Source organism: Heteronotia binoei, chromosome 5 (genome assembly GCF_032191835.1).
Source record: "Heteronotia binoei isolate CCM8104 ecotype False Entrance Well chromosome 5, APGP_CSIRO_Hbin_v1, whole genome shotgun sequence".
NCBI classification, from domain to species: domain Eukaryota; kingdom Metazoa; phylum Chordata; class Lepidosauria; order Squamata; family Gekkonidae; genus Heteronotia; species Heteronotia binoei.
The window spans coordinates 68,702,442-68,726,054 of NC_083227.1; the positions used below are offsets into that span (position 1 = coordinate 68,702,442).

General features: G+C 42.5%; 1 protein-coding gene across 4 annotated transcripts in view; it reads right to left on the reverse strand.

The window, feature by feature from the left end:
- SUMF1 (sulfatase modifying factor 1) overlaps positions 1–22,272 on the reverse strand; it is a 102,565-nt gene extending 80,293 nt beyond the window's left edge. The window contains exons 1-3 of one of the 4 annotated variants that reach the window (XM_060239582.1): positions 21,869–22,272; positions 5,746–5,919; positions 2,380–2,454 (exon numbers count right to left, since the gene is read on the reverse strand). In XM_060239582.1, coding sequence (XP_060095565.1) covers positions 2,380–2,454; positions 5,746–5,919; positions 21,869–22,126 — 507 coding nt within the window. In that variant the 5' untranslated portion in view covers positions 22,127–22,272. Of the gene's footprint in view, positions 1–2,379; positions 2,455–5,745; positions 5,926–21,868 lie in introns of all 4 variants that reach the window. The other 3 variants (XM_060239581.1, XM_060239584.1, XM_060239583.1) reach the window with 3 other exon arrangements.
- Positions 22,273–23,613: the final 1,341 nt, after the last annotated feature.

Below are 23,613 nucleotides of genomic sequence, written 5' to 3' on the forward strand. Positions count from 1 at the left end.
GGCATTAAAAAAAAACTTGCAACTGATAGAGTTCTTAAAAAAAAAATCCCTGTCAGTGTGTAGATATACGACTAGGTCATAAGAATATATATCAGACTGAGATGGCAAACACAGTGAAAAATAGTGCCCCCTAAGTATAGAAGATAAGGCACGCTATAAAAGAATATGTGCAATCGTGTCAATCTTACCTAAGCAGCAGGGGCAGATTCATTCTGAATAAGGTAAACATATGGACCTTCTCCTCTTAACTGCAAAGGACAACCTGTTAGTTAACTCCTCCTTTAAACACAGTGATAGCTGTTAGATAGGTTGGTGGTGCTGGAAAATAACTGTTCCATAACCAAGAAGGGATGGATAAGCTGGATCCAGACAGGAACTCCAGCAAAACATACAGAAAAGGGATCTTGGAGAAACCACTGACACAAGGAGGACCTAATTGCCAAAGGCATATTTCTAGCAATCAGAACATTTGCAAGAGACTGACAAGGACATACCAACTTACAAAAGGGCCCGTTAGTGAGATAGGACATGTTCCTTATCTTCGAGACCTTCTGCCTGTTTCATTTCTCTTGATAACTTTGGTTGACCTGCTTTGTGGTCACAGTGTTGAAGTCCCTTTAAGCTCCCATGGACCAGTCAGCTGTGCTCAGCAGGACCCTGGACATCAGAGCAGATCAGCCAACAGCATTGCTAATACTGAAGTGAAAGGACCATAGGCTACTTTACTGGGATTAAACCATGTTAAATACAAATTTGCTAAACATGGAATGTGGGCCAGAGGATCTTGTTGTGATATCTCTTCAAAGTGATATCACTTCAAAGTACTGCTAACAGCCACAGTATTAATATTGATGGCCTTAAAACCAACTCCATCAGACCTACGATTTGGCTCACGTTATAGTTTTAGGAGACGCAAATTAGGGAGAAGAATAAAGGTTTGGATACTATGAAAAATTAATGGAACTGATCTTTCCCCTTTGTCAGAGTTAGGTTCTTTAAGGGAACAAAACTGCTGAGTAATGATTATGTAACTAAGCTATACAGGGATGATGAATGTCACGAGAGTAACAGGTGCAGCTTGTTAGCAATCAGTGATGGGGATTGGATAGTTGCACTATAATAGTACAAGCCTTACTCTCAGCTAGTGTGGGTGATGATAAGGAGGAGAAGGACGGTGCGTGAGAGAAGGAGAAACATCTTGACTGTTATACTGTTATTCTGGAGGACTGGATAAGACTGGCTTATGTAATGTATGGACTGGATTCTTGACTTCTCTAACTGGAAACTGATTTGGTACTGTATCTTGGAAGGACTGCTTTATGTGTATGAACCATTGGACTGCCTGTGACTGCCTCTAACGTATTTACCCAAATATAACTGTTGACTGGCTGTTTGGAGTTTGTCTTTCTATCACAGCTTCTGGAGTTGCACTCTTCAGTTTACTCATACAGGTGAACTTCCCATGCACACACTGTCACCCTTCTCATGGTAAGTCCCCCCCACACACCCCAAATTTATGTCAGGAGACTCTCAGAATCCAAGTGGGATACAGCACAGGGAGTTTCAGCAAGGAAGAACAGAATCACCCATTCACCCCCTTGTTCTGGCCACAGAAGAGCTCAAACAAGAGGGGTGGGAAGCAATTTCTGCTGACTGCCCTTCAAGCTGCATCTCCCATCCCCCACACCATCCCACAATGTTCTCAGGGGCTCTCCAACTGTCGGAAACAGCTGGGGAAAGGCACAAAGAAGCCTGAAAGGGAGAAAGTAAGGATTGTGAACTGCTCCCATTTATAGTTTGTAGGATCTAAGCCATAGTTCACAGATCAGCTGCAGGTAAGAGATTGATTGTTCTTTAATATGAATATGGCATTATAAATCATTGAAAACTCCCTCCCCCAGGCCCCTACATAAGTATTGCACACATGTCACAGGTCTTCCAAAGGCACCTTGGGGATATCTGTCAAATGAACAGATTCAAAGCTTGTGGAGAGAACTAGCCAGTCAAGGTCTGATGCTTACAAAGGAGGATATAGTCCTATAGATCTCCATTTAACATAAGCCATTGCATTGTTCCTGAAGGAAAGAAAAAGAACCTTAACAAACATTCCCTATACACTTTCAATTTATATATTCTAACCCTCCTTCACCCCATTCCACCCAGGAAAGGGCAGCATGCCCTAATTCACAGCACTAACCCCGTCCTACAAGTTATTTATCCTACTGCTTCTTCACTGAACTTGACACATCTTTGCAGGTTCCTTTGTACTTCGATGGCTGTACTGCAGCAGACTGTATTATTACTACTGTCAAAATAAAAAAGGTACACAACCTCAAATTATCAGGCCCAAGAACCCTAGATGAAAAGCGTATGACTCACTGCCTGCTGAATTCCACTCTTCACTTGTTCACTCAACATGCCTTCAAACACAAAGGAATCACCAAATTTTTCCGCCTAGGAGGGGAGAGGAGAAGGATAACATAAAGTCAGGCAGGTTTTCAGGTTTCCTTTGTAAATGTTTTCATTCCCAAATTACCAAGAGAAAGCATCAAATTAGAGAATTAAATATACAATGGGATTCAGTTAATCCTTTCGAACAGCAATTCAGAGTCTGTTAGATGAAACACTAGGCCTGCTACGGCACATAAAGCATGAAGAAGGCCCCTTTGCTTATAGAGATCATCACCCCCAAATAAGGCATTGGGGTGAAGTGCAGACTCTTGATAGAAACACAAAGAGCAGCAGAACAAGAACCTCTGCAAATATCCCGACTATCATTCACTGGGAATATCAGATTGTCTTCAATTCCATTTTTCTCAGGATTGCATGGAAATCATGAGGTGTTGGTAAGCATTCTGGCACGGCAGTGTCCAATACTTTACAGTCTGGGCCTGGTGGTGGAGAAAAATGCAGTCAAGTCACAGCTGACTAATGGTGACCCCATAGGATTTCCCAAGCAAGAGACATTCAGAGATGATTTACCATTGCCCAATATTTCTTGGTGGTCTTCCTCTCTAAATACTAGCCAGGGCTGACTCTGCTTAATTTAAAAGACCTGATGAGATTGGGCTATCCTACTCAGCATAAAATACAGTAACCAGTACACTGCATAACTCTCTGGGCTAGGAACAATGAGCAATAAGGATTCGTGAAACCATTTCATTCAGTCTTTGTCTGCCTGCTGAGATTTTAGCCAGGCACCACTGGAGTATGCCGTCCCAACTGGCTCAAGATCAGAGTACTTAAAGGACCATATACTCCCACAGAACTGTGCTCAGCAATCAAGATCCTCTACAGAGTCCTTTATTTGCATGCCTCCATCTTCAGAGATAAGATAGGTGGGTTAACAGAGACATGGTCTTTTCTTTAAAAAAAAACAACTTTGTTTTCCAGTTCTTATTTTTTATGAACTAATTTTCACAAAACATAGTTATAATCAATGTTGCCGAGAGAGACATAATATTTTCCATTGCTGTGCCTCCATTTTGGAACTCCATATCCACAACTATTTGCTGGTTACCAAGCTAGTTGGATTTTAGGGGACCAGTCAAAATGTTATTTCTGCATTTTTTTTTTGTTATTGGATTCTCTCTCCTTTCTTCTTCTGAACCTATGCTGATCTTCAGGTTGTTCATTTTATCACTCATTCATAATCACTCTTTTACGGTCACTGTTTCCTTAGAACACAAGTTATCAGTACTTTAAAGAAAACATAAATACAACAGGGTCTGTAGTAGCTAAGGTTTTGGAAAATATTCAAGTACAGATTAAAGGTGCACCTAACCGTTGCACTGGATTATGGTCAAATATATAAATTCAGAATCCTTTTGACAACTTTAGAAGCCAAATATATAATGACATACAGGGCTGGCCCTGCCACTAGACAAACTAGGCAATTGCCTAGGGCACTGGCCTTCTGCGGGCACCTAATTGGGCACCCCCCATGTGCCTCGGTGACATTATCACTGCAGGGGAGGGCTGCTAGAAGTTAGCCTTGCCTAGGGTGCCAGACAGTCTAAGGCCAGCCCTAATGACATATAAGCAAATATACAGCAATTATGTACTTACAGAAGTTGGACTTCTATATAAATGGGGGGGGGGGGTCTCTTTTATCTGGTACTACACATTTAACCCTTTTCGGTTCAATCCCTAGATCAGCAGCTAAAAGGATCAGGTGTGTGAAAGACCTCTGCCTGAGACCCTGGAAAGCCACAGTAGACAATATTAACCTCAGCAGATGCAAAGAACAGAAAGGTTCACATAGGACTGACCCGTCTAAGAATCTTTCTGTTACTCTCCTTAGGCCCAAACTGCATCCTATCAGCAAATACGCATAGTGACACCATGGCCTGTTTTTTTTTTTTAACTAGAAAATATGTTTCCAATAGGTACAATCAAGAATACAGGCAGGGTGTGGGAAGCGGGGTGCTTAACCCTTTCCCCATCCAACCATCTTCTTGCTTTAAAATGCCTGTGCCAGCAGCTATCTCATTCATTTTGTGAAGCTCAGTCTAGAGCATTTAGAGCACTGTGATGCTCTAAATATATTACAGAAAACCATGCAATGTACATTTATTTACACATGCTTTTTCAGGTATCCAGAGAATTATGGACTCCAGTATTAACCATTTTCAATAAGAGAAAAACAAAACAGCTGGCTGAGATCTAGCATTTAATTCTTAAGGCTGTACTTCTGCACACAATGGAAAGTTATACCAAGCAAGAAACAATAGTAGAGATTTCATCTCATAGATTGCTAGAAAATAGCTGCCTTGAAAGAGTCTGCAGTTTCTCCAACAGTCTGGTACTGTCTGTTTTACAATCACCTCACAAACACAGAAGAAATATGTTACAAAGCATTCTGAATTCTCAATTAAGATTTGAGGCTTTCATTGGGGGGGAGGGGCTCTATACTAAGACATTTCTATATTCACTATATTTCACTGATTCAGTTTACCAAAGAAACTACACTGACAACATTGCTTTAGAATTTTGGACTTTGTCTACACTGGAACACATATATCATTGCTAGATCTTAAATTAGTTTATTAGCTCCAAAACTTGAGCTCAATCTCACTCACTCCAGCTGTGGCTCCTGGTCTGAAGGAATTCACCTCACACTCTTCTTGAAATGCACAAGCATTTATCCCAGACCTGGTATATCTCCACCATATTAGATAGGGTTACAAAGGCATTGTGTTTGACACATAAACCTTGACATGCTGATGATGGTGTCCACCCTATTAAGACTACTGACAAGAACCCATAAATTCAAGAAAACAAAAGCATAGGGCCAGGCATCTGTAAGGTTCTGGATTCAGCATCCTGAGAACCTCAGAGTCACAAAGAACACATCAGCAGTGCCTTAATATCTCAGAAACCAGTTGAAGTCTGAATGGAGATACTGAATGGATCCATAGAGCATCTCACTGTTCTCCACAGGACCAACCAAAGCAGAACATTATTGTATATTTACATCTTTGGTTCAAAGCATAGGTCTTGGTGTTGTACTCACACATTCTAATACTGGGTACCCAAAAACCAGAGCAAGCATCCATGGAAACCACTGCCTGATTATAGGGCCCTTTTCACCTTTTCAAATAACTTAGAAGACTCAGAAAGAGACTGGATCTTTCCATCATCTTTATTCTCCAAGCTTAGGCATTTTCCTTCTCTTCTGGGAACAAGCTTCAGTTTCTGTTTGACCAAACTACAGCCATTGTGAAAGAAATTAGCACCCCTTACCTCTGTGAGATAGCCAGTAGCATTTGCAAACTTCTCAAACTCAGCATTACTGACTTCATAGCGATCCATGTAGAAACTGTCAATATGAACTCTTCTGGCAGGCCATTCCCCATCTTGTTGTATAGCTGGCTCATCAGTTCCCATTGTAAATTCTCCCACTGGAATTAAGACCATCTGCAACTTGAAGGAAACAATTACATGTGTTTCAGGATGAAACTGTCTTTTCACCTACTGCAGAGTTAAGTAATTTGCATTACTTTTTAAAGGCTGTATCCTGCAATGCTGAAACGCGGGGCTGCCATCTCTGCATCATGATCACATGTTGCAAAGCAGACCTTTTTTCAATTAATAGGTCCAGGATTTTTTTTGAGCAGGAATGCACAGGAATGCAGTTCTGGGTGACTTGGCATCAGGCTTGTGGCCTAATACGCAAATGAGTTCCTGCTGGACCTTTTCTTTTAAAAAAGCCCTGTGTGAAACAATGGTCTGTCAGGGGGTGTGGCCTAATATGCAAATGAGTTCCTGCTGGGCTTTTTCTACCAAAAGCCCTGAATAGGGCACAGATGACCACCAACAGTGTTTTGCAACAAATTGTGTCTGAGACAAACAGGATTGAATGAAGAACAGTCATGTGGCAATGGAGTAACATGTAAATGAAATGATAGTTACAGAAAAGATTAAAAACAGGAGGGGATTGATTATCAGAGCAGAGAAATCAACAGTCCAGTGCTACTTAGCTATACCTCTTTCCAAGCCCTTTTACCTTAGTTGACTTAGGAAAGTGTAATTGCTTAGGATAGCACTGAAAATTATAAGAAAACTACCCAGCAGGGGAAAGGTGCTGATAATAGAGTTCAAGCAGGGTCATGCTCATGAAACATCTAAATTCTTCAGGGATGGTGAGGGGCCTACCACTTTTTGTAACATAATGCACTATACAGTACACCTCATACTCTTGTCATAAGATAGCAGACACTCACCCCACTAGGAGCAGGCTTTTTGGCATTTCTCAAAGGCATGAACTAGTGTTCCTTAGTGTGAAATACAAAAAGCAAGAACAAACAGAGAAGCTTATTAGCATTCCCTGGAGGATTAGCTCAAGAAAACAACTTTACTCAGCAAGATTAATGTTCTATCCCACGCAATCCTGCTTCTGAACTAGATGAGCTGTTGCCCTGATGAATCAGGCCAAGGATTCTTTTTGTTCAAGGCCATGTTCAGGCACTAAAGGTAAAAAATACCCCTCATTTTCTTTGTGATCAGCCCAAGACTATCTTATTCCTAATTAGGGGCAAGAAACTGATTTGTGGAAGCACATGGAATAGGATGCCCTATCAAATTGTGATTATAACGAAGACTGTCTGAACTAACACAAAGTCTTCAGTCTTGCTCAAGAGGGGCAGAGGGGAACAGGCCAGAGAATGTAGTGATGGCGATAGGCATAGACAGCTTTAAAGGAGGATTAGATAAATTCATGGAGGATAGGTCTATCAGTGGCTACTAGCCATGGTGACAATACACCTCTGACATGGAGGCAATACATCTCTGAATCCCAGGGTCTGGAGGCAGCACCAGGGGAAGGCCTCAGCCTCTATGTCCTGTTGATTGTGCTCCAGAACTGGTTGGCCAATGTGTGATGCAGGATGCTAGGCTAGATGGATCACTGGTCTGATCCAGCAGAGCTCTTATAGTCTTAACATGGAAATGATATAATCAACCAGGCTTCAGGCTTGTTGCAAGCTAATCTGTGGTCATGTGTGACCTCTAAATACAAACTAACATGGTTTCTAACAAGCAAATGCCACTGTTAAAGCTCACCCACAGGGCACAAATAAGCTGACTTATGAACACAGATATTTCCACTTTGCTGTCACATTGAATTTTAACTCCAGAAACTGGGGATTAAAAAGTTACATTTATGGTTCTATTCTAATTTAAACCCTAAACAAGGTTAGTTGTCCTCAAGCTGATCTGGAGGCAAGAAATCCAACATGGAAGCACCAATCAATAAAAGATACAGCTGATTGTTTATTGACTAGCTTTGTCTTCAGTGTGGACAAAACGCTAAAAAGGACAAAGGGGGGGGGGAGAGAAAACTTAACCCCCAAAAATGAGTTAAGAAACTAGAGAGTTAAATGAATCCAAATTAAAAGGCCCAGTATTTGAATAACCAAATGTAAGACATAGATATTTATCAAATTATAAAATAATTTGTCAGCTGCAATTCCAGATCATTGTATTTATGTAATCCAATGTCCTTGTGATCTGATGTATGTAGGTTACCAGAGCTGTAAAGAAATGAATTTGTGAGCACAAAAGCTGCATTAGATTACAAAGAAAAATGCTCACTGGTCCAGCACTTTTAGACCTTGGGACACACAGATAAGCAGCTGCACTTCTGGGTGTTGAAGAAGATCCAAGCTCCTAGCCTACAACTTCAGCAACATCTGAAAGCAAGAGAGACTTATTGGATTTGCACTCTGAATACTTTATCTCCACATGCCTGAATGTGTCTGGCATAATGTTTTTTTCAGCATTTATTATGGTAGGTATCACTGGTATTCATTAACACATAAAGGTTTTTTCCCCCTTTCCCTTATTTCTCCTATACCTGGTACATTCACAATGTAATGTGTTCCCACCCCCCATTCTGATTGCATCATTAATTCTAATTGCACAATCCCTCAGTCTGACATATAAGGAATATGATGATATTTTGCACTACATCCTACTATGACACATTGGCTCCATACTGCATTTGAAATTGATTTTCTTTGGATCTAAAGGCAATTTTTATAGTTCAGTACTATTAAATATAATCATTTGATATAGTTTGGGTATTAAAAAAATATTCTTTATAAAAGTGTTATCAGGATATTTTTTGGATTTTTTTTTGGGGGGGGGGGGGTGTAGTACACAATTGAATTACCACTCAAGATATGTGTACCTGACTAGAGCAGAAAGTGATTTCAAATGAGGCCTCTTAATTACATCTCTGCCTTGAGTAACACATATTGATTAGAATTCCAAATAGGTATTTTTGAACATATGTTCATGTCCTAATTATAATATTATAAATATTGTACCAAACTTAATAACGAAAACTTCCCTTTTGTTCTCCTCCCTTTCTTCTTAAGATCAATTGCAACTTGGCCCTGTATGAGTCATTATTGTAATATTATTGCAATGTCTGGAGCTAATGTGTAATATTTATGCTTGACCACTGAAGAAGGCTGCAAACCAAAACATGTTTGATCAGGTTCACATATGATCTATGTCTGAAATAACTGTATGGTGGTAATCTGAATTGAGACTACATATGGGCTCGTGATTGTTTTCAAATCATTTGTAATGAACACATTTTTTGTATATTTTATGAATCTCCATAGGTCCTTTAATTTGGATTAATTTAGCCTTCTAGGTTCTTAATGCTGTGAACATATACCTGTGCTCAGGACTTTTTTGGTAGAAAAAGCCCAGCAGGAACTTATTTGCATATTACGCCACACACCCTGACATCACCAGCAGGAACTCATTTGCATATTAGGCCACCTGATGCCAAGCCAATTGGAACTTTGCTCCTTTGCATTCCTGCTCAAAAAAAGCCCTGCCTATGTTTATCTACATTGGTTGCCTTCTTGCTTCAACGTAACAGTTGTTACCTCAACAGCCCCTCATGATCGAGTGTCCACATACCTGAAGGAGGGCCTTTCCTGGTGCACAGCCTGAAGCCTGTCCATGGTTATTTGCTGTTGATTTTCCTTCACTCCCATTTGGCCCTCCTGGCACCCAGCAGGAGTCTGGTTTTCCCTGTACAGCCCCATCACTTTGTAATTTATTAACTGAAACATTTCTTTCCCACTTTTCTCATTGTGGCTGAAGGCAGCTTACAATTCTAAATTAAACCCATCCATAATAAAATAAAACCCCATTGAAACTGTCTAGGGCCATACAGCAGGTTTTATGTTCTTTGCCTTCTGGGAGGATAATAATTATTGCTTTTGTTATTTAATTATGAGGATTGTATTTTTCAAAGCAACACCATGTCTGTGGGTATTTAGTGGGATCTGTGCAGTACTTTATGTTTTTGTTTGGGTTGTTTTGATGCTCACAGCGTGAGTTCTTTAGCAAGATGTACCTGGATGCAAATGAGACTGAGACCCAGGTAAGCCTCTTCTGAAGCATCATCTTCCCCACATATTGAAAGGTGTTCAAACACACAAGCCTCATGTTTCAAACCACTGATGGAAAAGACTGAGGAAATTTGTATCAGATCTGAAGACATCATACAGCAGTAGTGGAAAGACTTGTTCAGGTTTGCACTAGATTGTGCCAAGCTGCCAGAAGAACGTCTCTTCCCTGTGCTGATGTTCCCAACCTTCCTGTGGTCAGATTTTGCAGCACTCATAAGAACCACAGCGCTGCTGTGCTCACCATCTGTGACCAAGTAATCCAATCAGTATATACATGGGTGTTTGTCAAAGGCTGCTTTGCACTCCACCTACCCACAATATGCCAGGGCTGTGTGTCGATATTTTCTTAAGCACTAGAAAGGCCACACTTCAAGGGGAAGGGGGGGAATCAAAGCCTCCATCAGGGCAGCAGAAGAGATTCAAATGGCAATTCACAGTTTAGGTTTAAGATTAACAGCAAACTGGTGAGCAACAGAAGCTGCCTACTGAGAAAAATTAGAAAGGAAGTTGCAGGGTTCCAAAGCTAGATTCCCATCACTTCTGCATTCCGATTCTTGGATAGGGAAGACGATTCAAGTGCAGCTTCTCTGCTCTGGAGGTCCAGAAAGCTTCAAGAGATCCAGAATGCAGCTGCTAGATTGCTGACTGGGTCTCCCTGGTCTGCACCTATAACACTAATACTTGGGCACCTGCACTGGCTTCAAATCAGCATCTGGTGCCAATTCAAAGTGCTGCTTTTGCCCTATAAAGCCCTAAATGGTCTGGGATCATCTTACCTGCACCTTACCTCATCCAGTATGACCCCTGTCACCTCCTTACATCATTATTACAGGATCTTCTACAGGTGTCTGGCCCACAAATTCCCCACTTGTCTACCACCAGGGCAAAGGCATTCTCAGTGGCTGCCCCATCTCTCTAGAACCAGCTCCTCAAGGAAGTTCATGCCCTACAGGACCTTCCAGCATCCTGCAGGGCATGCAAGCTGCATTCTTTCAAGAGGCCTGGGTAGCATTATGAACCGGGGAGCTGGTCAGTTGTTTTAAGCCTTCCAGATTGGCTTGTCAAGCTGATGTTTTATACTTTAATGCTTCTATTTGCTTCTATTATGTTTAGCTTTATTGTATTTTTAAGGCTGTAAGCTCCCTGTGGGGAAAGGGTATAGGGTGTAAATTAAACAAATAAGCCAACACCTTTTCATCTGGGAAAGGAGGCCAGGCTTCACCTTCATAAAGAAACAAGTGGAAGAGGATTTATACTCCACCTTTTAGCTAAGGTGTTTTACAGTTAAAATTCAAGGTACAAGCTGCAAGTACAACACATTGAAGAAAATTGGATGTGTGGACAGCAGTGTGAGCTGATTCCAATCCTGACAATATAGGTCATGTTCTAGGTCAGGGGTCCTCAACCCCCCAGTCTGCAGAACAGTACCATTCTGCAGTCTGTTGGCAACCGGATCGCACAAGAGCTGATCTTCCTCCCCACTCCCTGTGTTTGCAAAGAAAAGTTGGAGTCGCCTGAGCAGGGCTGGGAGAGCACTATGGAAGGCGTTGCGGAAAGCTTGAGAGTTAAGATGTGTTTCCTTTTCTCTCCCCCCCCTTCTCAGTTTGCAAAGGTAAGCTGGAGCCCAGTGGCCCTTAAGATCTGTTTTCCTTCCTCTCCCACCTCCCACCCCCCTCTGCTTGCAAGGGAAAGTTGGATCTCTCTGTCTGTCTGTCTGTCTGTTAGTGTGAGAGTTCACCCAACACATTTTGTTCTATAGCCGGGGGATTTTGAATGTAAGCCTCCCAAATTGTAGACTCATACAGATCACTATATTTGGATGTCTCTCTATTATTGTACTGCCTCTTAGAAGTTGCAGCTGTTTTTCTGGGGAAGACTATAGTTTCTGTAGACAAACACTCCAGTTTAGTTTTATAGACTCCCCCACTCCAGGCAGCACTGGGGCATCAGCAACAAAGTATTGCAAGACTGTTAATGGTTTAAGTATGTTTGTATTTAAAGTGAAAAAGTAAAAAATGGTGTGCTGGGGGGGAGTATTTATGATTTTCCTAGGTCGTTTTCGCACTCACCTTCCGCCGGCGCGACCCCCCTCTTCACTGCGCAGGATCTGCGCGGATTTCGCACTAAACGCTGCGGAGCAGCCAGAAAAGCCGGAAGCTCCCGTCGCAAAAGCCGCGCAAACGCCAAACTGCTTTTTGGCGGTTTCAGTTTGAGCGGCTTTTGCGCCGGGAGCTTCCGGCTTTTCTGGCTGCTCCGCAGCGTTTAGTGCGAAATCCGCGCAGATCCTGCACAGTGAAGAGGGGGGTCGCGCCGGCGGAAGGAGAGTGCGAAAACGACCCTAGAGATAAAGTGCACGATTGTATCATCTGAAAACCATCACTCCCCCCGCCCCCGGTCTGTGGAAAAATCATCTTCCACAAAACTGGTCCCTGGTGCCAAAAAGGTTGGGGACCACTGCTCTAGGTTGTTCCATCCAGAATAGGGTTGCCAAGTCCAACCCCAGAAATATCTGGGGACTTTGGGGGTGGAGCCAGGAGACTTTGGGGGTGGAGCCAGGAGACACTGGGGTGGAGCTAGGGGGGAGGGGGGAAACGGCACCGGGGAGCGTGCTGAGCCGCCCCGTCTCAGAGCGGGCGACGCCGCTGCACCGCTGCCGCCTCTTCTCTGCTCGCCGTGGCTGCTCCTCCGAGATGGGCTCAGCCTGAGGCCTTGCCCGCTCCGCTTCGCCTCTGGGGTGGAATCGGAGGGGGGGTGGAGGCGGGCCAGGGGCGTGGCGAGCCGCGAGTCCGGGTCCTAGAAGGGCCCGGATTCATGGCTCGCCATGCTCCTGGCCTGCCTCTGCCCTCCCCTGGTTTTGCCTGCGCTGCTGCCGCCTCTTGGCTGCTCCTCCGAGATGGGCTCAGCCTGGGCCCATCTCGGAGGAGCAGCTGTGGTGGGCGGGGAGGGGGTGGCGGCGGCCTCGCCCGCTCCGGGATGGGGCGGCTCGCCATGCTCCCCGGCCCCGTTTCTCCCCCTCCCCCGCTTCTGTTTTTTGGGGGAGCGGGGGAAGAGGTTGGAAATCCTGGGGTCCCCCGCCAGGGCGGGAGGGTTGGGAAGCCTAATCCAGAAGCCACCCTGAGCCTGCCTTTGGCGGGGGAGGGTGGGATACAAAAATATTAAAAAAAAAAAGGATTTGGTGGTTTCTGGCGACTGATGATTGTAGCACTGGTATTGCTATCCATTCACAATATTTATGAAGAGCTCATTCTTGGGATTGCTAACTGCCAGGTAGGGCCTGGAAATCTCCCAGATCTTGACTACAGAGAATAGTTCTCCTGGAGAAAATGGCTGCTTTTGAGAGTGGACTCTGGCATTGTGCCCTGATGAGCTCTCTACCCGCCCCAAACCCTGCCCTCCCCAGACTCCACCCCCAAAATCTCCAGAAATTTCCCAGCTCAGAGCTGGCAATCCTAATTATCTGGAAATCTATTCTAGATACAGTTTGTCTGCATTTCTGGAGAAGTTTGGATGCACAGTTCTATCAGCCCTGCCTGCTGATTCAAGACTGATGAAGCATATTTTACAGACAAGGCTTCTATGCCTTTCAAAAGCCACATGACAACAAAGAAATCATTTCCCACTACAAACATACAATGAGAACAATTTCATTTGTGACCCTTTTCCTGTACAGCAGACTTCACTATCTGCATGAAGTTCCTTTACATCAAATCTTATGCACATGGGCACATGGCTTGGAAGAATGGTCACAAGAAAACCTCTCTGAAATAACAGATAGGCCTATAGACATGTTTTCAGCATGATTTCGTGTTCTAAGCCTGACAGGATTCAAGGTAAGTAATCCCTTCTACATCACTCAAATTCAGCAGGTGTCTAAATGGGTAGTGATGCTTGCCAACCAGCTGGGAGAGATCTGTTCTCTTACTCACGGCTTCAAATCTTTTCTGGAAAAGTGCCACCTGCCAGAATGTCTTCTGATCTAAATAAAACATAAACTGGCAGAGATGCATGCCACAGAACTGACCCATCTTTTAATTTCTTGCTGAGTCATTATAACCATGACAAACTCTTCTAAACTGGCTTGGCAATCACAGATTACGGGCTCACTTCTCAGTTATCTCTGATAGCTGAGTCTTTCAAACATTAAGGCAAAGCAGAACCCTTCAGTGGGTCAGCAAACCACAGCCTCCCATAATGACACAGGCAGACATTCTTATCCACACACAGTGGATAGCCCCTCAAGAGTCATTACAGACCCTGAAACTGTAACAATTCCAGAGCTTATGCTGGAATAAAATATTGTTACTCTTTAAGGTGCCACAAGAGTCTTCAAGTCATACTTTTCCATACTTCTTAAATATGGACCTGCTTGAGGTTAAACTTTAGATTACCAGTTAAATGCCAGTAATAAACACCAGAGAGATGCCTTGGCCATTATCTGTACTCCTTTTTCTAAGCTTATTTTTAATGAGGAAGGGGAATTGGAGTGAAAGGCTGCAGCTCACAGTTAATTAAAACATCAGACATTTCACAAGATCTAGCAATGTGTATGCTTGATTTTTACCAACTAGTTATGCATTGTATGCATAATTACTGTAGTAATCAAGATGCTTTTGTATGGCTATTATTTAAGGACTGCCATGCTGAATCAGATCAAGGACCCAACTAGTTTACTATACTGGATTTAGCAATGGCCAGCCAAATGTCCTGCTTATAAACTTCTTGGAGACATGGAGGTAATTATCCCCATATTTCAGGTCTCCCCATAGAGAACAATGAAGCAAATAAACAACGCTGATAACAGGAGGTGCTCTACTTCTGAACATGGAAGTTCCATTATTACCTATTATGACAAAATCATCAATAAAACCCTCAATAGCTCAAGTTATTTTTAAACCATCTGTGCCACTTTCCATAAGAATATTCTGCAGCAATATTTAAAGTTAACTGTCATGTACTTGCACATGCACACATTAAAACTACCATCAAGGCAGTCAATGCACACAGTGGTACAAACCATTTTCTAAGAAAGACTGGTTGTAATACATAAGTCATTATTAACATGGTGTTTTTTCTTCTTGTGACCCAATCCACAGCTTAAAATGCAAATCAAGTTCTTTTTTTTTTTTTTGCTTTTCATAGCAAAAGCCACGCTGAGTCACTGCGAGATTGAAAAAAAAAATCACATTTTCAATAGTCAACACGAAAAGAGTACTTGTATGAGTGCATTATTTGGTACCACCATCAATATGACCCAATCACATTAGGTAACTGCTACAACTTTCTCCCTTCCTAATTCCTCACTGCAAGGAACTCTCAGTTTAGATGGTCAACAGTAGCACAGCATGTGTTTTGCATGCCCAAGGTCGAACTAGCTTCAAGGATCTCTAACAGGAGGTTGTGGACAGCCATGACCATTTAGTATACACAATTCCAGGAAGTGTAGTGTAATAGCTAGAGCAGGGGTATCAGACATGCGGCCCAGGGGCTGAATCAGGCCCTCAAAGGGCCTATCAGGCCCCGAGCAACTGTCACCTGTTTCCTTCTCCCTCTCTCTTGCTTCCTTCTGCATAACAGCTTGCTTTGCCAGATTTGCTCAATTGCACAGGAGCTACGGAGCAAAGTCTCTATTTTCTCCATTGGTTGATGCTCCTCCCTTAGGGAGGAAGGAGGGAGGGAGAATTTGCTTTGCCAGGCTCTCTCAATCGCCCAGCAGAGCTACTGAGCCAAGCCTTTCTTCCTTCTATTGGCTGAGGCTCCTCCCCCTTCTGGCTCCTGGGGAAGGAAGGAAAGAGCCAGAGCTTCCTTCGCCCAATTCCCTGGATCACATGGGAGAGATGCAAAGAAAGCACCTTTAAGACCAATGTGTGCTAATGTTTTAAGTTTTTTAAAAAAATATTTAATTGTGTTTGTCTGTGTCCTTTATAATGTTTATATCTCTGCTACCTAATCTTAAATAGGTACACACACGGCCCAGCCCAACATGGCTCGGCCCAACAAGGTCTCATTTATGTCAGATCAGGTCCTCATAACAAATTAGTTAGACACCCCTGAGCTAGAGTTTTTGGTAATCTCAGGTTCAACTTTACACTCAACAATGTGTTCACTTTCTCCCAATCTGATCTATTTCACAGGGATGCTGCAAGGATAAAAATGGGGGTTATACCCTGAACTCTTGGGAGGAAGTGTCAAATAAAAAAGGAACAATGCAAGGAGAGAAGTCAGTGGTGTGACTCAGTATAAAGCAGATTTATGCATTCATATATACTAGTCAGTCCTGGACATAGAAGCCTGTCTTTCCATAGCTCCATGGAATCTTCATGAATATAGCCTCTGTGTCATATTCACCCAGTTCAAGAGTGTAAGATTGTAGAAACACTGTTCATAGACCTCTGTGTACCAGACTGCTTCCCTGGCATGCTTATGTTTTATTTCTTTGATGCACAGGGGGCAGCCAAGGAACAGTGCAGACACTGGGGTTAAGATTCAGTAACAAATGCCAGGATCAAATTCTATGTTTGCATTGTAATTGCTGCTTTCACATGGTTGATTTCCATAGTTCCTCTGTAATGTCTGAAGTTCACATCACATGGGTCTAGGGTTGCCAAGTCCAATTTAAGAAATATCTGGGGACTTTGGGGGTGAAGCCGGGAGACTTTGGAGGTGGAGCCAGGGGACATTAGGGGTGGAGCCAAGATCAAGGCTGTGACAACCATAATTGAACTCCAAAGGGAGTGCTGGCCATCGCATTTAAAGGGATGGCACACCTTTTCAATGCCTTCCTTCCATAGGAAATAATGAAGGATAGGGGCACCTTCTTTTGGGGCTCATAGAATTGGACCCCCTGGTCCAATCGTTTTGAAACTTGGGGGATATTTTGGGGCGAGGCACTAGATGCTGTACTGAAAATTTGGTGCCTCTACCTCAAAAAACAGCCCTCCCAGAGCCCCAGATATCCGTGGATCAATTATCCATGATTTTCTATGGGAATGGCTGCAATTTGGATGACACACATGATAACAGCCATCCAAATTTTACTGATTGCAGTTGGGAGGAGGCAATCTTGCCACAAAGCTAAGTTTCACATCAGCCCAGTTCAAAGATTAACAAAGAGCATATTAGATTATGAATGAGCAATGTTACCAAGACAGCACTGAAACAGACAGGAGCACACTAACTGATAGATCAGCCTTCACAGAAGAACTTGAGGTTCATAAACTATGCAGTTGCCAAGTGCTTGCCTTTCAGAAGGACCTTGAGATTCTAATGTCTCTCTTGCAGGGACTAAAGAGACAAACAAGGAAAATGTCATTTAAAAAATCCATCAACACTGCTTCTTTGATTTCATTTTGCTTTCAGTTATGTTTGCTGAACTAATTTGCCTAGTGTATTAGCTCATGTCCTAAGCCATGGTCAGTAGTACAGAAAATAATGGGGGAAAGTATATTCACAAATGCTATTTCTCTCACCCAGATGAACAGTGGAATTAATATTTTTCTGGTGTAACACAGAGCTTCCCATTTTTGCAACACTTGGAGGAGGGGCTTTTGCTGGAATCTGGTCATTTTCAAGAGGTCAGATGGCTCAGGGATCCCCAGCAGCCATGGGCACCCCAGTGCCCCCCTGAAGTCTTTCCTGCAACCACTTATTTAAAGGGACCACATTTAAAGGGACAGCACACCTTTTCAATGTCTTTCTTCCATAGGAAGTAATGAAGGATAGGGGCACCTTCTTTTGGGGCTCATAGAATTGGATCCCCTGGTCCAATCGTTTTGAAACTTGAGAGTTATTTTGGGGAGAGGCACTAGATGCTGTACTGAAAATTTGGTGCCTTTACCTCAAAAAACAGTCCCCCCAGAGCCCCAGATACCCGTGGATCAATTCTCCATTATTTTCTATGGGAATAAATCTCCATAGGGAATAACAGAGTTCCCAGCAGACATTTCCCTCCCCTCCCCCCGCTCCCCCCTGGGGATTGGCAAGCCTATGGTTTACCAACCAAGCACCTTTTTTTCTTTGTCAAATTCATTAGGAATGTGAAAAGGCTTGTATTCATTTACAGGCATATTATATTTTCATTTATTCAATTTATACCCCGCCCTACTCCAAAAATGCAGTCTGGGCAGCTTATATCATAAAAACATCAAGATAAAGCAAAAAACCCAATACATTGTGTCAGCAGTTAATTTGGGGGGGGGGGGGGACCATGCCTCATGTCATGTCACACACACACCAAAAAAACCCCTCCAGTGTCCAAATAGTATCAAAAAGCAGCAAGGCACTGGGAAGGGGCTATAGACGGGGAGGTCGGAATTATTTGGACATCTATAGCCTGAGCCAAAAGCCTGGCAGAACAGCTCAATTTTACAGGACCTGTATAACTGTAATGGGTCCAGCAGGGCCCTGATCGCCAATGGGAGCATGTTTCACCAGGTCAGGGTGAGGGTCAAAAAAACCCACACCTAGGTTGAGGCTAAAGAGACATCCTGTGGGCCAGGGACTGCTAGAAGATGTTGGTCAGAAGAGCATAGAGCTCTTCGGGACTGATATGGGGAGAGGCAGTCCTGCAGGTATGATAAAAAGGTAATTCCCTTGTGCAAGCACCAGTCGTTTTCGATTCTGGGGTGACGTTGCATTCCCAATGTTTTCACAGCAGACTTTTTACAGGGTGGTTTGCCATTGCCTTCCCCAGTCATCTACACTTCCCCCTCAGCAAGCTGGGTACTCATTTCACTGATCTTGGAAGGATGGAAGGCTGAGTCAACCTGGAGCCAGCTACCTGAACCAGCTTCCACTGGGATCCAATTCAGGTCATAAGCAGAGGGCTCTGACTGTAGTACTGCAGCTTTAACACTCTGCACCACGGGGCTCTCTATGGTATGATGGTAAGATGTAAATTTTACAAAATTCATTTCGTAAAATGCATTTTTATAGGGTGCCTGCCTCTTATTTTTCATGCCAAAATCTCAAAGATGTAAGGCAAGATATAGAGCACCTAGTGGCTCATGGATTTACATCTATTTTGTTCTGGTTACAACTGAAATGGGTATCATAAAGCTTGAAAAACTGAAACAACACCAGCTGTATAATGTGCTTGCTCTTCTCTGAAGATGAACTTTCTATTTATCTCTTAATCCAGTCCACAATATAATCTATACACTGTTTGAAACAAGCAAGCTTGCATTTGAATCAAATTAGTTCTACTACAGTAACAGAACTATGGAACAGGAAGTAGTACAATGGTGATAATAGCCAGCACTCTGACATAAATCCTACATCTGGCACTCCTGACAAATACCTGTCCTATCTGTTATGGAAAACCTTTCTGGAATGAGATTCCTAAACTTTAACAAAGCAGCTCCTTCTTTGTATTTCATCTCCCCCTCCCAAAATTTAACCTAAATCTGACTTTTAAAGTAGTTAAAGGTGCTTTATAAAGTACTGTTTTACAAAGTTGCCAATCAGATGCCACTGAAACATTTATAAAGCAAGGCATGAAGGCAAATGTCTCCCACTGCTGTCCCCACCCCAGCACTGGAATTCAGAGATTACATTTAGCTATCATAGCCAATAGCCACCAAGGGACCAATTCTTAATGAATTTGTCTAATCCCTTTCAAAGCCAAATAGTCACAATCATGTGACAGTAAGCACTTTGTGGACTTGCAACATCTTGTGAAGAATTAACTTAGTGCAGTGGTCAATAATAAAGTCATCTCATGGATACTATTTCCTGGGAATACTTCCAATGGTAACACATGTAAAATCAGGCAAATAACCCCAATGCTGATGCTCAGCCATCTTGCCTCTTTTTGAAAAAAGAAAGCAAGCCTGACAGTATAAATAGTTTATCAAGATGTTAAGGAACAACAATACTGGACACAAACGGCAAAGCAGTGACCTCTGCTTTAACAAATCATTGACACCAGTTACCCTTCACCCATTTACCCATTGTAGATGTCACCTCTGCTTCTAAGAAAGACCACAACACTTGCAATACTTAGAGAATGTTTTCTCAAGCTGCACTTAACCTTATGGAGAATAAACTAGACTTCCAGAACCTTGTGAAGAGAAATCATACTCAGTAGCAAATCCCTTAAAATTTCTATGCAACAGAATCAAACTGAAAGCCTTAAAATGAGTAGAACATTATGTAGTTTCCTAGATACCAACATATCATTTTAACTTTTTCATCTCTAAAGAACGTCCATGCTTTACAATATGACAGATGAGACCGCATTCCCCAGTATATCTTCTAAAAATTCAACAGCCTGAAACCCCAGAAAGTCTCTTACTGTCATAATGAGGCAGCACTACTGATTAGTTGAACATCAGCTATACAAGAGTCAAGTAGAACCTTTAAGACCAACAAAGTTTTATTCAGAATGTAAGCTTTTGTGTGCTAGAAGCACACTTCATCAGAAAATTGGATGGAATGGCAAGCAGTCCTAAATATAGAGAAAGTGGGCAGTGAATTAGTATGCAAAATCATGGAAATGTTTTTAGCAGATTAAAAGAATCACAAGTTGGGGTCCCATGATAGCTAGTTTGTGTTGACTGGGCTGAAACAACAACAAAGGCAATATACATAGGAATAGCAGACTGATGTCTGTGTCATTAGGTATCCTACATGTGAAGTGCAATAAATAAAAGTCTGTTGTAATGCTAGCTCTGGGTTAAAATGAGGGCATTAGTTTCTCAGAGGTTTAATTTAAACATGTAACACACATATAAACATCATTCTAGTTTGCCATTAGAAAAAGGAATACATTAAAATATAGTGGAAGATGGGTATGAAATGAGATAAACAGCTAATATCTCGTATTTGAGTATGTCAATACAAAAAACATTCTGATACACTATTCTAAAAGAGAAATACATTAGAATACTGTAGATATATAGCTATACTTGGTGAAAGTGGGTTTAATATATGTAATGAGATTTTAAAAATGATATCCCTGTTTAGTCCTGGGGAGGTGTTTGTTCCAAGTTTCATAATAATTTGTAATTCAGCAATTTTCCTTTCCATTCTGTTCTTGAAATTCCTTTGCAGCAAAACAGCAGCTTTGAGGTCACCCACTGAATGTTCTGGAAGGTTAAAATGCTCTCCTATGCAATATACTCTGTTAATGTATGTTGATCCACACTAAATCATGGTTTGGGGGCATATGACTACATAACAAATGAAAACCAAGATTACAGAGCAACACACACTGGAACAATCATACAAATAGGTGCTCTGTTGATGACACATGTCACTCTGCATGTTCAGTTTGATAGATGCTACAGTGTTAGACAGCAAGCATGTCAGATCTAGTTTTTTTTCTTGGGGGGAGGGATTTCCAAAATGTTACACAGTGGTGAGACACTGATAACACTAACGTAAAAAGTTTTCAGTGGAAAAGGCAATAATGTTAGAAAAGTTGAAGGCACGAAGAAAAGAGAAAGATCCAACTTAATATGCATTGACTCAAGCAAGCAAGCCACATCCCCCATTGTGTAAGATCTGGGGATGGCTGTTAACAATAGGGAATTTTGGAGGCCATTAATTCACAGGGTCACCATAGGTCAGAAGGAATTTGACAGCATTTACACACACACAAGAAAACATAACCCCTCACAACTATCATGGTTGCTGGGAGTTAGACGTCACCTAAAAGATTCCGCCCCCCCCCCCCCATCACTTTGCCACTGCTGCGGAGAATCCCAACGAGAATCTAACACAGGTCAGAGGCAGAACCTGCACTTGGATACGAGACCAAGTCAGGCTGTGGATGGTAACTGCGGGACAAGGTAAACTGACATAAACATCCATAGAATCTATTGGAATAGTTATCTCTGCAGTGTTCTCCCCCCACCCCCCGTACCAACACACGCTTTACCCTTTCACGCCGCCAAGGTTATCAGCCAACGACCCACCCCGCCGTCTCGCACCTGTCTCCTCTCATTTTTCGAGGGCACAGCCGCCGGCTCTTGCTTTAGCTGATGGGAAGCGCTAGCCTCCAGGGAGTATTTCTGTGCCGCGGCCTCCTCACCACTGGCCCGGTTGTTGCTGCAGCCACAAGCTCCTCGGTTGCCTTCTCCGGTCCTTCCATTGCCATCGCCGTCCTGCAAACACGTCGCCAGCCCCAACGACAGGAACCAACAAGAAGTGACAATTACCCAACGCGGCCCCTGCCTGGGCGCAGACATGCTTCGCAGAGGATCACGTGACAGATGAGCGGTCAGCTGACCTCCTTGAAGAGAAGTTGCTTTCCAGCTGGCTCCAGGCTCGAACTTGAAGTACGGAAGTTTTACTTTCGAGGGAATTCGCTCTGTACCCCCCAGCTAAGAGTTTTCTGCGGCAATAATAGCAAGAAAAGGCTAGAGATACGTATCCCACCCCTCTTTTGCAAGATACACAGAACGCGATCTTTTTTCCCCTCCCCCTCCCTTTCTTTTTTTAGCTAGAAATCACACTTCAGTTGCTATTTCCTTCAGCTTTGTAGTTGCAGTTGGATCGTTAGACTCCCTGTGGCTCTATAAAATCGATTAAAGGCGTTGGACTTGTAGACTTGTAGACTACAGAGGGAAGTAGCAGAGACCGGCGTGATGCAAAGAGTCAGGGTTTGTAAGCAGAGAACACATGTATTTCAAGTTGATTTTGCAAATACAATCAGTGGAAGAGAAACTGACTTCTTATACAAAGCTACCTTGCAGTGAGCCCAGACCATTAGAGTTTTATGGTGAACGTCGTCCTCTTTCTAGAAGCTCAACTAGATGTCTTTCCAAAGGTCAGCCCTGCGATGTGACCTTATGCTAGGGGAGGCTTTCAAGATTTACTGATACTGTTCTTTTGGCCTCAGGTTCAGTTTACCCCTAGATTCTTTTTTCTTTTTCTTTTTTTTTTTTGCATTCTCTTTTAAAAATTAAACTTTAAAAACCAATATACAACAAGTGCAGTCAAATATTCACAAAATCTTAACCCTTTAAATCCCCGGCCCCCCAGACAAAAACCTATAATAACACATCTATACTATACCATTATCCTAGGATCAGATTCAGAAAGGTGAAATTCAAGCAGTAAATACAGTATGGAAACATTCAATTCAATTATAAAAGTTAACATACTGTGCAAGTTTATTGGAACTAGTAAAATAGAGCAGACTGAAAAATTCCAGTAATTTCAATCTCATGTAAAAGGGAACTCAAACCTGTGATTCCCAAAACAGCTGACCACTGACGAAGAGCTTGACAGCCATCCAAAATCCTACTCAAGAGTAAAATTTCATGTTCTTCAATGGGGCTTACTCCCAGGAAAGAGTTCTTATTATAGTGCACTTTGTTGTCAAAATGCACCTGGTTTTCTATTTGAAGCTTGGGCATTTAGTTATTGTTTATGCATATTTACAGTATTTTGCAATTTTAAGTTTTATTGTTGTATATGCATTAGTTTATTGGGGGTTGGTTTCCAACTTGTTTTGGTTCTCTCTACATTCAAAACAGTATCCAAACACAATTTCAAGCACATTTATGTGGCAATAAATACAGCTGGGTTCAAAAGCATTTGGTTAGGTCCAAATTGTGTTTATAGCTACAGCCTTGATCTGAATAAATCCAACTATAAGAATATAGACCAGAGTACAGATCAAACATCACCATTTTTAGAGTGTGTAATAAAACCGTGACCTGGGTAGCCC